General features: G+C 42.1%; 1 protein-coding gene across 5 annotated transcripts in view; it reads right to left on the bottom strand.

Annotated features, from left to right (window-relative positions):
- The window catches only part of SPATA7 (spermatogenesis associated 7), an 87,109-nt gene that overhangs the window by 12,256 nt on the left and 55,529 nt on the right, over positions 1 to 19,324 (bottom strand). For all 5 annotated transcript variants that reach the window (XM_032774216.1, XM_032774219.1, XM_032774218.1 and 2 more), the window contains 2 exons: positions 10,894 to 11,375; positions 8,401 to 8,467 (listed from right to left, as the gene is read on the bottom strand). In XM_032774216.1, coding sequence (XP_032630107.1) covers positions 8,401 to 8,467; positions 10,894 to 11,375 — 549 coding nt within the window. The remainder of the gene's footprint in view (positions 1 to 8,400; positions 8,468 to 10,893; positions 11,376 to 19,324) is intronic.

The raw sequence follows: 19,324 nt of genomic DNA, 5'->3' as shown, positions 1-19,324 counted from the left end.
ATGAGCATACAGCATCTTTTATTCAAGGATCTGAGAAGAGTACTTACAAATATTAATAAAACCTCACACACCTTTCTGAGGTCAATAATAACAGTACATTAAGGCATCTGGAGGTTAATGGCCTAATCTGAACATAGGCATAGCCTAAACATCTAAATCTCCAGCTGAAGCCAAGAGAGCTGTGGGTACTCACTTCCTCTGAAAATCAGGCCAAAATGACTTATCTAACCACACAAAATGTGTCAGTGGTAGAGTGGGAGTAAAATCTAGCTGTACTGAGTCCTATTCCATTAGGACTAACCACCAGACCATTCCCCCTCACTTCAGGCACTCATGCAAACATAGAGATGGTAAAGTTGTCTACTGCCTGCATTTTAAACGACAACACTCAGAAAAGGCCATTAATGCTCCATTACTGACTGTCACTCTTTCATCAGCAAGAAAAAGGCTGATGTGACAGATGTTGCCATATGATGACATAGCACTCAGCTGGACTGGAGGGGAGCTACCTAATTATTAAAGCTTTGTCTGAACCAATTTTTTCCCAGTTCAGATGCAGCCACTCTGTCATTTTCAGGGAAATTATAAAGCAGCAAATATCCCACAAGCATAAACAGAACTATTTGCTTTATTCATAATCTGAGATGTTAAAGGTCCAATCCTGTGACCCTTAGGCCTGGTCTACACTACGAGTTTATATCGAATTTAGCAGCGTTAAACTGCATTAACCCTGCACCCGTCCACACAATGAAGCCCTTTATATTGATATAAAGGGCTCTTAATACTGGTATATGTAATCTTCCCCGGTGAGGGGACTAGCGCTGAAATCGGTATTGCCATTTCAGATTAGGATTAGTGTGGCCGCAATTTGAAGGCATTGGCCTCCAGGTGCTATCCCACAGTGCACCATTGTGACTGCTCTGGACAGCAATCTGTACTCGGATGCACTGGCCAGGTAGACAGGAAAAGCCCCGCGAACTTTTGAATTTCATTTCCTGTTTGCCCAGCGTGGAGCACCGATCTGCATGGGTGACCATGCAGTCCCAGAATCAAAAAAGAGCTCCAGCACGGACTGTACGGGAGATACTGAATCTGATCTCGGTATGGGGAGATGAATCTGTTCTATCAGAACTCCGTTCCAATAGACGAAATGCCAAAACATTTGAAAAAATTTCCAAGGCTATGACAGACAGAGGCTACAGCAGGGACTCAATACAGTGCTGGCATGACAAGCGTAACGGAAAGCCAAAGAATCAAATGGACGTTCACAGAGGGAGGGAGGGGGGACTCAGGGCTCGAACTATCCCACAGTCCCCGCAGTCTCCGAAAACAATTTGCATTCTTGGTTGAGCTCCCAATGCCTGAAGGGTCAAAAACATTGTCATGGGTGGTTCAGGGTATATGTTGTCAATCTCCCCCCATTCCCTCTCCCGTGAAAGAAAAGGGAAAAAAATCGTTTCTCGCCTTTTTTCAGTGTCACCGTATGTCTACTGGATGCTGCTGGCAGACGCGGTGCTGCGGTGCTGAACAGCAGCATCCCCTCCTCTCCCCTTCCTGATGGCAGACAGTGCAGTAGGCTTGATAACCGTCCTCATCATCCCGTGAGTGCTCCTGGCTGGCCTCGGTGAGGTCGGCCGAGGGCGCCTGGGCAAAAATGGGAATGACTCCCAGTCATTCCCTTCTTTAAGTTTTGTCTCCTGGAGATTCAGTCCTGGCTGGAATATCATAGCAGCTGGAGGCTGCGCTCCTCACCCCACCCCTTTAATGTCTAATGGAGATTCAGTCCTGCCTGGAATATCATGGCAGCTGGAGGCTGCCTCCCCCTCATTTTATCTCACTAAAAAGTCTTAAAAAAATGTTTCTTATTCATGCATTCTATGTTACTTCATCACACAAATGGGGGGATAACTGCCACGGTAGCCCAGGAGGGGTGGGGGAGGAGGGAAGCAACGGGTGGGATTGTTGCAGGGGCACCCCCTAGAATGGCATGCAGCTCATCATTTCTGCAGGATGTCTGGGGCTCTGACCCGGAACAGCTGTCCTGTCTGGTTCTTTAGTAGGCTTGCCCGATATTCTAGGCAGGACTTACTCTATCTTTAGACAAAACGTAAAGAAGAGAATGACCTGGGGAGTCATTCCCATTTTTGTCCATGCTCCCCCGGCTGACCTCACCGAGGCCAGCCAGCAGCACCCATGACAGCAGCGGATGGTACAATAGGACTGGTAACCGTCAGGGCCAATTTCCAAAGCAGCAGACGGTACAATAGGACTGGTAACCATCTCTGCTAACTTGCAAAGGCAAGTGAATGCTGCTGTGTAGCACTGCAGTACCGCATCTGTCAGCAGCATCCAGTAGACATACGGTGACAGTGAAAAAAAGGCTAAACAGCCTCCATTGTTGCCATCCTATGGTGTCTGCCAGGGCAATCCAGGAAAAAGGGCGCGAAATGATTGTCTGCCGTTGCTTTCACGGAGGGAGAATTGACTGACGATGTTTACCCAGAATCACCTGCGACACTGTTTTTGCACCATCATGCACAGTGATCTCAACCCAGAATTCCAATGGGAGGGGGAGACTGCGGGAACTATGGGATAGCTATGGGATAGCTACCCACAGTGCAACGCTCTGGAAATCGACTCTAGCCTTGGTACATGGACGCACACTGCCGAATTAATGTGCTTAGTGCACATTAGGCCGTGTGCACTTGACTTTATACAGTTGGTTTCCAAATATCGATTTCTGTAAAATCAGAATAATTTCGTAGTGTAGACATACCCTTAGTCAGAAGTCCCTATTCATGTGAATAGTTCTATTAACGTTGACAGGATTATTTATTTAAGGAATGTGTGTCTGTGTACAGGCTATAGGATGAGGTCCAAAATTTGGTAGCTATTTGAAAAATCTCAGTTCCAGGTCATACTCTTCAACACAAAAATGAGCAGAAAGGGAAAATGTTAAGACAAAATATCTTCAGAGCTGAAGCCACTTATCGCCACAAATCAATAGTGTGCATTCAAAAATTACTGAAAATTCTCCTCTGGTAAAAGACATTTCTTTGCTATTGCAATTATTGTCACAAGCTATATATTATATCTGAAAAATATGAGCAGAGGGATAGAATCTGCCTTCCTTGCTCATGCTGAGCAGCACCCTAATCGTCCAAGTCCTACTGAAATCTATGAAACTACTTGTAGAGTAAGGTACTATTCAACATGAGCAAGGGCAGCAGAGCCTAACAAAGACAAAAGACTGTATGAAAGACAAAACTAAACACCAGCTAACCACAATCATTATAAAATCTCCTATGATTGTCAAGAGTATATTTAATAGCGTAGTGCAGCAGTTTTCAAACTTCATTGCATCGCAGCCCCCTTCTGACAACAAAAATTACTACATGACCCCAGAATGGGGGTCTGAATCCTGAGCCTGTCCCAGCCCTGCTGCCCTGGGCGGGGGGAGAAGGGGCCAAAGCTGAAACCCAGCCCCAGGCGGGAGGGGGGCCTGTAAACTGAGCCCCGACACCCAGGGCTGAAGCCGAAGCCTGAGCCTCACCACTCTAGGCTGAAGTCCTTGTGACCTGGCGATCCCATTTAAACAGGATTGTGACCCACAGTTTGAGAACCCTTGGTGTAGCGTAAAGACAAATTGATTGATGGCACCAATACACAAAAGGCTGAGACTTCTATCTCAAATCATCCTGTTGTGTATAGGTGTTGAGGCAAATCAAGAATTAAGCTCAAAACGGAGATACCATATGTGCATGTGTGTGGCCCAAACACACACACACACTCTTTCTCTCACACACACAATCACACACTGAAGGTAACTATGTAAGGAAACAAGGAAATTCCCAAATTATACCCTGATAAAACAGCTCCTAGGCATTTGCAATATGAGAATCTAGCAGCTATTGGATATTTTATACTTTTTATGAAATGAAGATTCTGTAAAATACATATTTACAGGGCATTTGAAACATGATTATTGATTCTGAAGCCCTAATACACATTTGAAGGTTAAGCAGCTATAATAGTTTCTTATATAAATACTTATTTAAGTCTTTAATAAAAAACGGTTACCTACCTTTCATAACTGTTGTTCTTAGAGATGTGTTGCTCATGTCCATTCCATTCTAGGTTTGTTTGTGCTCACCTGCATGGTTATCAGAGATTTTTGCCTTAGTGGTATCCATAGGGTTGGCTGTGGCACCCTCCAGAATGCTGCGCCCATGCATCAGTATATCAAGCGCCACCAGCCCTATGCCCTCTCAGTTCCTTCTTGCCAGAAACTCTGACAGAAGGGCAGGTGGGGGCAGGGTTTGGAATGGACATGAGCAACGCATCTCGAAGAACAACAGTTACAAAAGGTAGGTAATCATTTTTTCTTTTTTGAGTGATTACTCATGTTGATTCCATTTTAGGTGACTCACAAACAGTATCTCTGGAGGTGGGATCGGGATTCACAGTTGTGTGGCTTGCAGCACTGCTCTGCCAAAGCCAGCATTATCTCGGGCTTGCTGGATAAGCACATAGAGAGACATAAACATGTGCATAGATGACCAGGTAGTGGCCCTGCAGATATCTTGAATAGGCACTTGGGGCAGGAAGGCCACCGATAAGGCTTGTGTCCTAGTCGAATGGGCGGTTACAATTGCTGGAGGAGGCACTTTCACCTGTTCATAGCAAAACTGAATGCAGGCAGTGATCCACGATGAGATCCTCTGGGTGGACACCAAATGATGTTTCATCTTGTCCGCCACTGCAATGAACAGCTGCTTCGACTTACTTGCTTGGTCCTTTCGATGTAAAAGGCGAGCACTCTTCTGACATCCAGAGAGTGCAATCTACGCATCTCCTCATACCTATGAGGCTTTGGGAAGAAGACTGGCAGGAATATGTCCTGGCTCACATGAAACTGAAACTGGAACAACCTTGGGTAGGAAATCTGGGTGTAGCTGCAGCTGGACTTTGTCCTTGAAAAACACATAGGGCGGCTCTGAGGAGAGTGCCCTAATCTCAGAGACCCTATGAGCAGATGTTATTGCCACCAGGAATGACACCTTCCTGGGGAGCAGAAGAAGGGAACAGGAAGCCAATGGCTCACATGGGGCCCCCACGAACTGTGCCAGCACTAGATTCAGATCACAAAGAGGGACTGGGTCTCAGACATGGGAGTAGAGTCACCCCAGACCATCATTTCGTGAGTGAAGATCGAGCTGCCCTGAACTGGAGGGTGAAAGGCTCATATAGCAGCCAAGTGGACCTTAACTGATGAAAGGGACAAGCCCTGGAGCTTAAGATGTAGGAGATAGTTCAGGATTGACTGCATTGAGGCCTGCCCAGGCCTAATATTCTGGTCCAAGGCCCAGCATGTGAACTGTTTCCATTTGGCCAGGTAGTTTGCTCTGGTAGAGGGCTTCCTACTGCCCAACAGTACCTGCTGGACACAGCCCGAGCACTCCTGCTCTTCCGCATTTAACCACACAGCAGCCAAGCAGTCAGTTGCAACGCTGCCAAGTTCAGATGCAGAAGATTGCCATGGTTCTGGGACAGCAGATCTGGCCAGAGAGGCAGCTGCAGTGGGGCCACCACCGAGAGGTCCAGCAGCATGCTGAATCAGTGCTGGTGATGCCAAGCCAGGGTTATTAGCATTATCTTCACCCTGTCCTGTTTGATCATCATGAGGACTCTATGGATTAATGGTGGGAAGGAGTACATCAGAGCCCCTGATCACGGGAGTAAAAAGGCATGTGACAAGGAGCCTCTGTTGATCCCTCAAATCAAACAGAACACATGGCATTTCCTGTTCTGAGAAGCAAACAAGTCCACTTGGGTAGTTTCCCTCCTTTGGAAGATCATGCTGACCACCTCTGGATGGAGTGACCACTCATGGTGAAACACAAAGGTTCTGCTGAGGCGATCTGCTAATACATTCCAGGTCTCCAGGAGGTGCACGAAATGAATGGCGTTCTGCACACAGAAGTCCCAGAGCCAGAGGGCTTCCTAGCAAAGGGCTGTCAACCTGGTTCCACCATATTTGTTGATATAAAATTTTGCAGTGGTGTTGTCTGTCAGGACTTGTACCACTCTGCCCTTCAGGTGGGACAAGAAAATCTGGCAGGCCAAATGAACCACTCTGAGCTCCCTGACATTTATGTGGAGGGAGCGATCGTCCCGCAACCAGCAGCCTTGCGTGCTGAGCTAGCCCAACTGGGCTTTCCAGCCCAGGTTGAAGGCATCGGAAACCAGGGTCAGTGCCTGGGACAGGGCCGCGAAGGGAACCCCATCCAACACCGATTTGGGGTCCAACCACTATTCCAGTGACAACCGGATGTGGTCTGGCACCCTGACTACCAGGTTTAGATCACGCCCTTTGGGTGTAGATTGACACCAGCCATGCTTGCAGTGCAGGAGATGGAGCCAGGCATGATGGACCACGTAAGTACACGCTGCCATGTGGCACAACCACCTCAGGCAGGTTTGGGCGGTGATGAGCGGGTGGACATAGCTTAGAAACGGGCCTTCAGAAGGAATACTCTGGCCCGTGTGGAGTCAAGGACTGCCCCTATGAACTCTATCTGTTGCACTGGTATGAGGATCAATTTATTTTCATTTACTAATAGGCCCAGGTCGTGACAGGTAGAATGCACCAGATGGAGACTCCTCTGCACTTGATCCCACAATCTGCCCTTGATAAGCCAATCATCAAGATAAGGATAGATCTCGACCCCTTGATGTCTCAGGTAAGCGGCTACTGGGGCCATGCATTTTAAGAATACCCGTGTGGCTGACGAGGGGCCAAAGAACAGCACCATAAATTGGAAGTGAATCTGACCCGTCATAAAATAGAGGAACCATCTGTGTCATTGGAAGATAGAAATATGAAAATAAACATCTTTCAAGTCAAGAGTGGCGTACCAGTCTCCCAGATCCAGGGAGGGAATGATGGAGGCCAGGGAGACCATGCAGAACTTCAACTTTTTGAGATATTTGTTGAGTTGCCGCAGATCCAGAATGCATCTTAGGCCCCCTTTTGGTTTCAAGATTAAAAAATAGCAAAAGTAAAACATTTTCCCCTCATTTCCTGAGGGACCTCTTCCATTGCCCCCAACTGCAGGTGGTTGTCGACTTCTTGAGCAAGGAGTTGCTCATGAGAAGTGTTTGCTAGAGGGTTTTGGCAATCTTTAGGACCCCATCATGCACTGGAAGCGTGACATGTGCAGGGGTTGACGTGGAGAGCACATTAAACAAGGTGTCCGATTGCACCACCATCTCCTCCACCTCTAGGCCTAAGTTTGTGGCCACCCTTTGGAACAGAGATTGGTGCTCCTTAAAATCATCTGGTGGGCTGGCATGAGAGGCTAAAGGCAAAAATCTCAGATGAATCTGCATGTGAGCACGTGCACACCTAGAATGGAATCGACATGATCAAGAACTCGAAGAAGAAGATGGGGTACAGATATATCTGATTCAAACAACCGGTATCATACTAAAGAGATGGCTCTCAAGAGTCTATTTTGGACTACAGCAGGAATTATTTTTATATTCGGAATACCAGAAGCTTCTTTACTACATATTCAGGAACTGAATGGTTTCTCACAAGTTCTTTTTACTTCCCTAACCTAACAGCATATAAAGGCTCCTTCTTAATATTCAGGTTCGTGTATCTGTCCAGCTCTCAAACATACATTCAAGCGTAAGTGCTAAAAATCCTTACAGAATCCATCTCCAAACAAATTCTCCTTTACATGATTCTAAAGTCATTTTTTTCAAGAAAATAATTGATTTTTTATTCTTTTCCCGCAAAGATTCCCCAAAAGCCCAAAGTCCACACTATTGTCTAATGGGCTGCTACATTCCAGCTTAGAAACAATGCCATTTTTGAGCTATAGTATTTAAAATAAAAGTCACTAAAGATCTGGCTCTGGTTTTGAAATCCCTCTCCAAAAGTTCTAGGACTGTATTCCATATGTACAAAAATTCCATACACCATGTTGTGGACCTCTGAGCTATCTATCTGCCTACCTACAATACTGCACCAACTTTATCATGTTTAATAATACTGGGCCAACTGTCTGCAGTCTTATCCATATCTTAATTTCATATGTGTATATTTACATGTGTGCTTACCTGTAAATGTCACATACTACACAGAGGTTTTTAAAAAACCTAGTTTTTCAGAATCTATTTCAGTTTTTCCATATTCTTTCTTACCATTCCAGCTCATTCCTTTGGAACAAGTAGCTTGTCACACACCAAAATTAATCTGTCATCCATCCAGAATATGAAATTTTAATTCAGCTTTACATTGAAGTGGCAAAGATAAAATATGGGTTCTCTGCATGGTGGACATGTAGTCAAAACACCTCAGTGACTGACAGAGATATTGTTTGTAATTACCTGTGTTATGATCTTCTGCAGTATGGCTGTATCTTTTCTCTCAGGTTCTCTGGCCTCGGATTGAAAACTACAAAGTTTAAAAAGAACATTAGACAGATCTCTCAGAGTATACATGCCTTGTAGTCAAAACAGTTGTTTTGTATATACATTGGCAGAGATTTTCAAAGCCACCTACAGAATCTAGACACTTGATTCCTATTAATGTTAAAGGTTATTGGGCATTCAGATCCTTTAGACATCTTTGAAAATCTTTGCTATAGCTTCTACTCTCATAATGAAACTAAGAGTCAATTTTCAAGGATGGCAATATTTAAGATAATAAAGCCATATCCAGATCATCCAAATTGATCTGCTGACTGCATAACAAAATATTCAGAATAATTGTCTGGGATTGGGAGTGGAGACTGAGCAAAAATTAATATAAACTGCAATGGGGCCATTATGTAACCTACAAATATGAAACATGGTAAATTACCATCACTGCAGTCTTCTGAATTCCAAAATATATGGAATAAAATAAGCAAAAAACAATCACCTCCAAGTACAGGGTAGAGTACAGGAGACGCTTGCATTACTACTGCCTGTGTTTTTTATAAAATGAGCGCTTGAGTGTCCAGTTTGGCAAATATATCATCCTTCATAAGCACGAAATTAACTTAAATATATCACATAAACTTCAGCTGCTAAGGGAAAAAGAATTAAACATAGAAAGTAACTGACATTCTCAAAAAGGTTTATGAAAGACTTGTGGTAAGAAGCATAAATCAAATGATATTGAGAATCTTGATCTTTGTTTAAATGATCAGACTCAATCAGCAGTGGTTCGTGTATTAGAAACAAGATATTTGATGACAAATGTCTTAACAGAACTATTTAAAACAGCCGAACTTAATGTTTCTTTTATATGCCTTTTTGCTGCAGATGGAAAAGGGACACAGGTATTTATTTTAAATATATATTAAAATGCCTATTCTCCTCTAGGTATCAATGGAAATCTCATCTAAGTGATCTATCTATCTGTCTATAAAAAGGGACTACCTTTCCCAAATGTTAATGTGTAAAGGTGTTTTGGCATTTTATCTGTGGTGAAGTATATTTGCCATTAGATCATATTACTTTAGTCACAGTCTATATCAAAAGGAAGTGATGAAGTTAACAGAGGTAAGGGAGGAAAGAGAAGCTCACAGAGTTTCTTGCAAATGTTTTGTTCAACCATTTCATTACATCCACCAGGCAAGCCCTGGTTTCAGATCTGGAACCCTACTTGAATGACTAAGGAAGTTGACAGAGGTTGAACTCTTCCTCCCTCAATATTCCCAAGATTTTGGAAAACAATTCTCCTACTTTAGACAAGTGCTTTCAGGGGTGCTGCACTTGCCACTTGAAATCCAATAGTATGGATTTCAGTCTTGATGCTATGGGGTGCTGAGCCCCCAGAGCTCCCATTGACTTCAGTGGGAGTGGAGGCCATTCAGCACCTTGCATATTGGCCCCACAGTGATTATCCTCTATCCACTGTTTCCTCAAAATATGCACATGCACCATAGCTCTCTCATTTAAAGGTGTCAGAGACTATGCTGATGGACATGGTAAAAACCCTAGGCAGCACAGACAGCTCATACAAGAGACAGAAGCATTGGGGATACAGGCGACTAAGGTCCCGACTATAAGAAACTTATTTTAGAAGGAAAAATTTGACAACAAAAATTCTGCCTATGAGAACATTTTATACAAAATAAAATTGCCTTCTTCTGCATTAACATGTCCACTGATCCAAGCAGCAGCACAGTGCAAGAGAAGGCAATTTTATCTTGTATAAAATGTTCACACAAACTGTATCTTAAAATGTTTTAACTAAAAATAGAATCACATATCTTAGAAAGGAAAAAAAGCAGCATTAAGAGATTTGTTCAAGGGGAAAAAGGCATTCTGAGTGAGATTTCAAAAAGGGATGGAGAGTCAATTAGGGAGACACCAGAGTACTCTCTATATAGACTGCAGGAGCTGCAGAAGGGAAGGTTCGTGTGTAAACCTATGAGAAAAGACAGAAAGAAAGCCAGTGTAAAAACCAGAAAGAGCAGGGAGGAGAACAGATACATGATGGATGAGTCCCCACTTTCTTGTACCTTGTGTTGCCATTGACACCAGTGCAAAGTGCATGTAGAATACTGCCATTTGGATCTGGTAGCATTTGAAGTCCAGAATGCATTAGGTGTAAACAGTGACACAGGGTAAAAGGGAGTAGAGAATCATGTCCACAGTCTATGATACAGACTGCAGCAGGTCTTTGGAGGACTTTTAACAAGCGAGACCAAATTCAGTGATAATTTACATTAGTGATAAGTCTGGAAGAATTGTAGTGATTTCAATTAAATTATGCTGGATTTGCACCTGTATAGATGGGAGAAGACTTCAATGCAGTATGTAGCTTTATGAAGATCCTGACATAATTAACATTTAAATAACACTATTTTAAAATTTTAGTCTCTGTACCTGCTCACGTCAGTTTGTGTTTCTGCTTCCACCTGCTGCTTGGGGGGGTCCTTCCTTTTTCTTTTAGCAGGTGTGTAATACCTATACTGTGACAGGAAGGATTTAGCATCTGATTTTAAGGTGCGTGGAGTGAACGGTTGATGGCTGTCAGTAAAGTGGTCAGAGTGCCTATCTAGGAGATCCCCACTGTACACTTTGGATTCAGTATCCTGACGCTTGTGAGAAGGACTGATGTTCATAACACTTTCAGCAGAAGAACTGTATGAAACTCCAGAGTATTTTCTTTGTGGACTTGAAACATTGACACTTGAATTAGAGATCGAGGCATTAGATGTTTTCCGAGTATCTTTTCTAACATATTTTGCAAGGTTGGGAAGATCCAGGCCTTGCCTGTCTGAAGACAGTAATGATCTAGACAAATGCTTCTGTGCATTTTGTGCGTGAGGAGATAGCTGGTCATTGGCTTCTGCTTCAAATGAACTCTAGAAAAACACAAACGACAATGTTCTGTGAAATGATTGCTTAACTGGTTTCTTTTCAAGAGATTACATGGAGCACATCTAAAGTATGAGGCATATAAAGAGTTTCAAAGAGCAAATATTTATCTCAGAAAATCAGTGTTAACAATTAGTTTGACCCAAAATAAATCATTAAATATGAAATAATTATAAATTATGAAACTGAACAAAAATGTAACAAATTACAATTATTAATACAGTAAAATGTCTGTACATTTTTACTCTGAAAAGTGTCAAGATAAAAACTGCACATACTTATTCAATAGATGGGCTCCCTGTGGGCTTTAGAGACAAAAGCATACTATTCTTTACTACTATTAGCACTGCAGAACCAACACAGACAGGTAGGGAATAGTGAGTTGCATTCTACTCTTTCTTGTGCATAATCAACAGAATTGTGTACAAAATTTCAATAATTTACACCAGTGCAAAAAGCCACTGAAGACAATGAGGTTGTACATGTGTAACTGACAGCCTGGATTGTTTTGAAGAACACCGTCATTGCCGAGGATGATGTGTTAGAAAGAAACCCCTCGCGTAACTCTCAGATCCCAGGTTGAAGATTGCAGGGCTGCCAGTAAGAAAGAACATCTGTCGCTGCAGCTCAGGCTAGTTAACCAAGTTGGAGATGTTTTCTATAAAGATTTTGCATTTCAATAAAGTCAAATGTGTTAGCAAGAAGCACCAATGGTGGTATTTTTAGTCACGTCCAAACAATGAAGGATTTTAAAGCTCAAAGGTTGTAGGTTGGATACTAAAAATTAAATGCAATGTCTTACATCAGAACATCCCTACAAATGCTGAGGTGCCATATTACATATACCCTTTGTATAGACTAAGGCAGGGGTGGGCAAACTTTTTGGCCCGAGGGCCACATCGGCCTTATGAAACTGTATGGAGGGCCAGGTAGGGAAGGCTGTGCCTCCCCAAGCAGCCTGGCCCCTGCCCCCTATCCGCCCCCACTCACTTCCTGCCCCCTAACTACCCCCCTCAGAACCCCCAACCCATCCAACCCCCCCTGCTCCTTGTCCCGTGACCACCTTCTCCCAGCACCCCCACCCCAACCACACCCTGGAGACACCACCCCCTATCTAATGCCCCCTGTTCCCTGTCCCGACTGCCCCCCCAAACCTCCACCCCATCCAACCGCCCCGTTCCCTGTCCCGACTGTTCCCCGGAACTCCCTGCCCTTTATCCACCCCCTCACCCCCTTATCATGCCGTTCAGAGCAGCAGGAGCTCACAGCCCCGCTGCTCAGTTGGAGCCAGCCACACTGCCGCACTGCCCGTTAGGAGCAGTGGGCCAGAGTGCTAGTGACGTGGCGAGTTGAGGCTGCGGGGGAGAGGGGACACTAAGGGAGGGCTGGGGGCTAGCCTCCCCGGCCAGGAGCTCGGGGGCTGGGCAGGATGGTACCGTGGGCTGTAGTTTGCCCACCTCTAGACTAGAGACTAGACTAGAGATGTCCAACCTTTTCCGCCTGAGGGCCAACCATATTTTAAAAAGGTCAGAGGACCACAATCAATGCTTTGGTGCAGGTTCTCTGACCTATTTAGCTCCCTCTGTGCTGCACAGATAGAGAAAGATGAGTAGAAACCACAGAAAATTCCCCTGCATGGTGGTATTCCCACACCAGCGGGTATCCTCTAGAAGGTGTGTTGCTGGCATAGCCTGCTTCTGTACCTCCCTACCCACTGTTCCTTGCTGGTGGGAGCATGTTGCATTCCTGCTATTCTCAGATGGTGTATTATCCCAAAGGTGACCATTACCAGGTGGTGCAACTTAGAGCCATTTGGGAGCTGCTCTAACTTGGGCTTGGCCACAGAATTAAGGAGCCATAATTAGTTGTTGGTTCTCAGCTTCTCCATTTTATCCCCTCTCCTGGGCTGCCTTAGGTGGTTGCCTGGGTGAGAGGAGCCATTTTCTGATAGACGCTGCTGTAGGCTTTGGAAGAACCAGTCATGGTCCTGTCCTGTTCTCCACTGGCCTTCCTCAACCCTAAGCAACATCTGACAGTGTGGAAAGGATTCAGAGGCACTAAGTGAGGAAAGGCACATTAGAATGGCTGTGTAATGTATCAGCACTAGTCAAGACCATTTTGATGTGGGTCCAAATGTTCAGGAAGCATCCTAACAAGACAGTTATTGCACAAGCCTTTAACACATCCCTGGAAATGTGTAGTGTCACAGTTGGACTTGAAGGATAGCAGAACTTCTAGTGACTCTGCTAACTAGCAAGAGTTATTTCTAACACTTTATTAACTCCAAGGCCAAGCTGCAGCTAGGAAACTGACTCAGAAGCTTACAGACAACCACCATTTGCCAAAAACTTAAATATATATTTTTCATCTGTACAATCTGCACAAAAAGTATAAACTATGTGAGGGAGGAGGGCACTGCACATACTATATGTATTTAAAACTGCTCACTAGGACAGCCTCGAGAGAGAAACATCTCATTTGCATGTAGGCCCACGCGAAAAGCCACAAGGATATGGTGTTACTCTAGCACATCTCATTATCATACTGTATAAATAATATAGTGCAGCACTCAATCTAAAAGAGCAACTTATACAACCTGCCAGTTTAGTTCACTTTAAACTGAATAAAGAGGCTTCTTAAAATGAGGGATTCATTGCTTGTTACACTCAATGGGCCTGCCTGCCTGGCACTCATATCATCAAATGTTGTAAAATGTAAATGAATGTAAATATAGAAAAGGGGTTTCTGAAGGGCAGAATTTAATTCATTAGGCTAATTAGTTACCAGATTTCTTGTGAATTTGAAGTTTAGCATCAGACAGGCAGAAGTAGAAACCTTTCATATGATATATATCCAACATATTAATTAGGAATAGGTAGATCAGAAGACACTGGTATATGACTAAAGATTAGGCAGCATGTATGGTACTTTAGAAGCGATACAAGAAGGGAGCCAAGGCAGCTGAATTAATGAATAAAATGCATTCAGGAATGTGTATGAGTTTAAAATTATCTTAAACATCTAGCTCTTTATACAGATTAATTAAAAAATAATATGCAATTCAGTCCATCAGCAGGCTTTCATAGAAATGATTACACATTATCACTTGACAAAGCCTTGATTCTAAGCAATGTCCTACTCACAAATACCACATGATTAAGGCCACATTTTAGTCACGGGCATTATTAGTAAAAGTCATAGACAGGTCACAGGCAATAAACAAAAATTCACGGCCCATGACCTGTCCATGATTTGTACTATATATTCCTGACTAAATCTTGGGGGGACATCCCAGGGGTGCTGTGGGTGCTTGGGGGGTGTATGCCGGTCTGGGGAACACCTTGGGCAGCCCAGGACTCCCACTGGTGCTTAGGGGTGGGCGTGGCGGGGGCTGGCAGGCTCCTTACCTGGCTCTGCGCGGCTCCCCAGAAGCAGCAACACATTCCTCCATCAGCTCCTAGGCGGAGGTGAGGCCAGGCAGCTCTGTGCACGGCCTCCTTCCCAAGCTCCTCAGCTCCCAAAGGCCTAACTATTTCTAAAACTTCCGGATAGTAAATTTTCTGCTCTCTTCTGTGCACCTAAGCAATGTTTGTTCTTTTTTAAGATCCAGAAAATGTGCCTTTTTGCTGTATAAATGATGTTACATTACCTCCTAATAACTGTGTTATTAATCCCTGTGTTGCCAATAGCCCATTTTTTCATTCTCAGAACTGCATGGTGTTTTAAACTAAAAAACAAACGTGCCTTTGTGGTATTTTAAACAGTTCTTGTAATAGTTTTAAAACAAACAAAGAAAACTTCTCTCTCGAAATACCATCAAAAATAAATCACAGTACACATTGCTCACATATAACATGATATTTCCCTTTGCCTTCATTACACTTTCTCTAAATTTAATACAAATGTTATTTTTCTAGTGAGAACAACCATTTGAGATATGTTTACATGCTAATAACTAGAGCAAACAGCTCATATATTTACAGCTAGTAGGGATGCAACGTACCCTTCTTTGTAGTGTTTCACATGAACCAACTTAATTTTACTACTACAGCACAATTAAGTGCTGAACTGGTAACTTGCAATAACAATGCCAAACAAATGCCTGTGTTAGCAAGCAGTATAATAAGGTTTACTACATGGTTATTTGGATATAAAATAATTGCAGCTATAGTTTGGTGCTATGGAAAACAGATAAGACTGGAATGTTTCAAAATCCACTTATATGAATGTTTTGGAAAGCAAATTCCAAACCCTTTAGCATTTACATAAACAACTTTGTTTTTGCTGTTCAATGTATATTTGGTGCTCTATTTTTTAAAATAGTTTAAGGAGTTGCAGCGTAAGTCAAACTTTAGAAGCACTTAGTACATATGACAACTTAATCACATCTAAAATAAAATAGAGTAATGACTTTTTGTTGCTAAGGGTAATGGGTCAATTACTGTGCTGATTCCATCTCATGAAAATACATTGGACCCGGTCCTTAGATACGTTGAGCTGAGTGAATGGGGTGTCAGCTAGTGTAAAATTAGGCGCTGCTGTTTGCATGCACTTTACTTCTATGCGTACAACAAACTGATTCTGATGTTTAATAATTCTTTATATATGTATGTGTATATATATTTATTTATATTATGATGTCATGAATCTACTTAACATTAGCGATTTATCTAACCATAAAAATATGGCTAATTTTACACAATACTACAAATATTCAATGTGAGACTGCATGGGAGATTTTACTCTAGCCATCAAACAAAACTAAATAATTTTAAATAAATAGTGGAAACCCCATTGTTTGTGACATGTAAAACTAGACTGAGTATGGTATTGGAAAATAGACTGTGAGGGATAATCCTGAGCTGACTTCTCTTTCACTTCTATTTTCTATCATCCGACTGTATATGAATGAGTAATTTACAACTCCGATGTTCTTACAACACAACCTTACTAATGCTACTTCTACGACACATACCCACACTAGCTTTAATCTAGCTAGCTCACAATAGGACTGACTTGGGGCGGTGCGGGCTTCAGCACGGACTGCACAAAAAGAATGCACCTAGGTGAGGCCATGCAAGCTTGTGCATCTTCACTGCTATTTTTAGAGAGCAAGCTAGATTACACCTAATGCAGGTTCATCTACGTGAGCTGCAAATCACACCCCTAGCTGCAGTGAAGACATAGCCTGAAACAAGTAGTTTTCACAGAAGTAAAAAAAAGGCTTCCAGAAAATATGTGCATATTACTACTACTAATAATCATGAGGCACTGAATTAGCTGAATGTCAGTAGCCACAGTTTTGTGAAAAGTGCTGTGAGCTCTGCACCAGTGGACACCTGAACCTGCACTGAAGCCATGGAAGCAAGGGTCCATCCATCAGAACAGAACAAATTGCAGATCAAGGCCATAGCTTGCTAAGTGGTGGGCAACAGATGCACACAACAAGCTGGGGAGAAATGGATTTCCCTCTAAATTATTTTATTTTAAAAAAGGAAGTGTTATTGCTTAACCAAAAACCCACTTTGATGTCACAGATGCCTCCTAAAATCGGGCTAGTTCATTGAAAAGATCTGCTTTTATACAAAGTGCGCAAAGATGAATTTGGCTCAGGAAATTAATTTTTGCTGTAGGTGAGGGTCTAGAATATGACAACACATCTTCTAATGGTCAGAAAACAAGCTTCATGATTTATATCTTTGTAGATAATTCATCACAAAATTTAATATTTTACAAGCTAAATAAAGGATGGAATTATAAAACGTATTCTCATGTTTGCTACAGAGAGCAGTTCACAGTTTAATATCCATTCAGTCTGACTAAAAAATATTTCCAATAGTGGTGACAGCAACAAGAGCCTTATGCACTTTAGAGGGTTTCCTTTAATGAGATTATTTAGGCACTTTGAAAGCTATACTGTCAAAATGCAGAAGCTGCAATTTTGTATCATTTTGATCTGCTAGTTCTTTTAGCTTGAGATAACCTGAGTTGTCATAGCTACTTACAGATGCCTATGGCAGGGAGGGGTGCTGGAACAATTTGTATAGTGGGGGTGCTGAGAGCCACTGAATCAAACTGTAAGCCTTGTGTATGTTGGAAACCACTTCAAGCCGGAGGGTGGGGCAGCATCCCTAGTTCCAGCACCTACGATGGCAGGTCTGACTTGTGCTTGACATATCTGAAGAGTAGCTTGCTTGAATAGAGCAGAAAATAAGATCTCGTTTGGTAAATATTAGTATTTTACATAATCTGTGCTTCCATCATCCCTTGTACATACTATCCGTCCATCTAATTACACTCTAATATTTACTTAAATGAATGAATAAAATGAGGGAGCAAGTTCACACAAACCTGTTTCTGTCATTCAGAGGTGGTAAGACTAGAGCCTTAGGTATCTAATTTGTTTACAAGCAGCCATATTAACATTCATGATTTTTCTCATTTTACAAAATACTCTGTAGTGTTGGTATTCATATGTACAGTAATCTATTATGAAATATTCAGATTGTATAGTATGATATATTCCTGTCTTCAACAAGTAGACATAGGTTACATTTGTCAACTAAAGATACAACTAAATGCATATGTGAAAATATATGAATTTGGACTTCTTGCATAAAAAATATAGCTGACACCAGGAAGCCATGAAGGAATTTTCCATTTGTATTTAAGTGTTCACAATATAAGTATGGGTTTTTATTTTAATACTTTAAATGGTATTTTTGGTTTCCTTAGGAGTTCATTTATTTAATTCAGAAAGTACTAATTTGAGTATAACATATCTTGAGAATGTTAATAGCAATATAACAATAAATAATTAGAGATAAGACATCTGATCAGGCAATTATAGCTATGAATGCATACACAGTGCATCTGAAATTAACAATATAGATAAAAACTTAATACCACTTCCTCATATGTATTTGATATGCACAAACAGATTTCCATATGGTCAGAGCTGTCATTTTACAACTAGATTTTCTGAAACTCAGCAAAGCACATACCACATATTAAGAGCTACCAGCCAGTTTTATGCCATCTCTCTCTGGAAAAAAACCCTGCAACAATAATTGAAAATGGGAAATGAGTTGGACCTGATTCTCGACTCATTTTACATGGCTTTTACACACCAGTGTAATTTCACTGAATCCAATATTTTTTCATCCTCTAATAACTTAAGTGGTTGAAGGGATTTATTCTCCAGAAGAAAGAATCTCAGAATGATGCTGGCATCAAGGTTTGGCTTTTGGCATGGCTGATATCTTGAAAATTTCCTCATCTCAGAACTGGTCAGTCAGAAGCACCCATTAGCAGAGTTGTCTGAGCATCAGATAAGAAATACCCAGCCTTGCTTGAATCACAGATTTGACTCATGGTAGGATCATCCCAGCTATGTATCCTTTATAAGATGAGCTCCAGTATGATGCCTGAGGGTTTTTTAGATGAGGGCTTTGATGACTTTTAAATGGAGATGCTGAAATATGCAATCTAACACTACGTTTTATTGAACGGGGGAAACCTTTACACCATCTAGGTGAAGAATCACAATGTTACTTTTATAAATATTAAATTCCATGAAAGTTAATAAAACTCTCTGCCCTCCCTAGCTCCTGTGTCCATATACCCTTTTCTGTTGCAGGAAAGCCAATTAAAATATTTAAAGTAGCTACACTTAAAAAGGAGTAAATGTTCCTCATGCATTGTACAGACTGGATGGACAAGGGGGAAGAATTAAGATTTGTGGACAACCATAAATCTTTCAAATCCTAACATTTAAGTGCTTGACTTTTCAACCTAACTTTCATTCATTTAACAAAGTTTTTCTGCATGTATACATACAATTTTAAGTGCCTCTTTCTATCTAGGTACTTATATTGTGCTAATCACCATACTGTCTGAGTACCTTTCACTCCTATGTGCCAGCAATGATTAATGT

This window comes from Chelonoidis abingdonii, chromosome 4, assembly GCF_003597395.2.
Source record: "Chelonoidis abingdonii isolate Lonesome George chromosome 4, CheloAbing_2.0, whole genome shotgun sequence".
Lineage (NCBI taxonomy): Eukaryota > Metazoa > Chordata > Testudines > Testudinidae > Chelonoidis > Chelonoidis abingdonii.
This window is presented reverse-complemented; position numbering and strand designations above follow the sequence as displayed.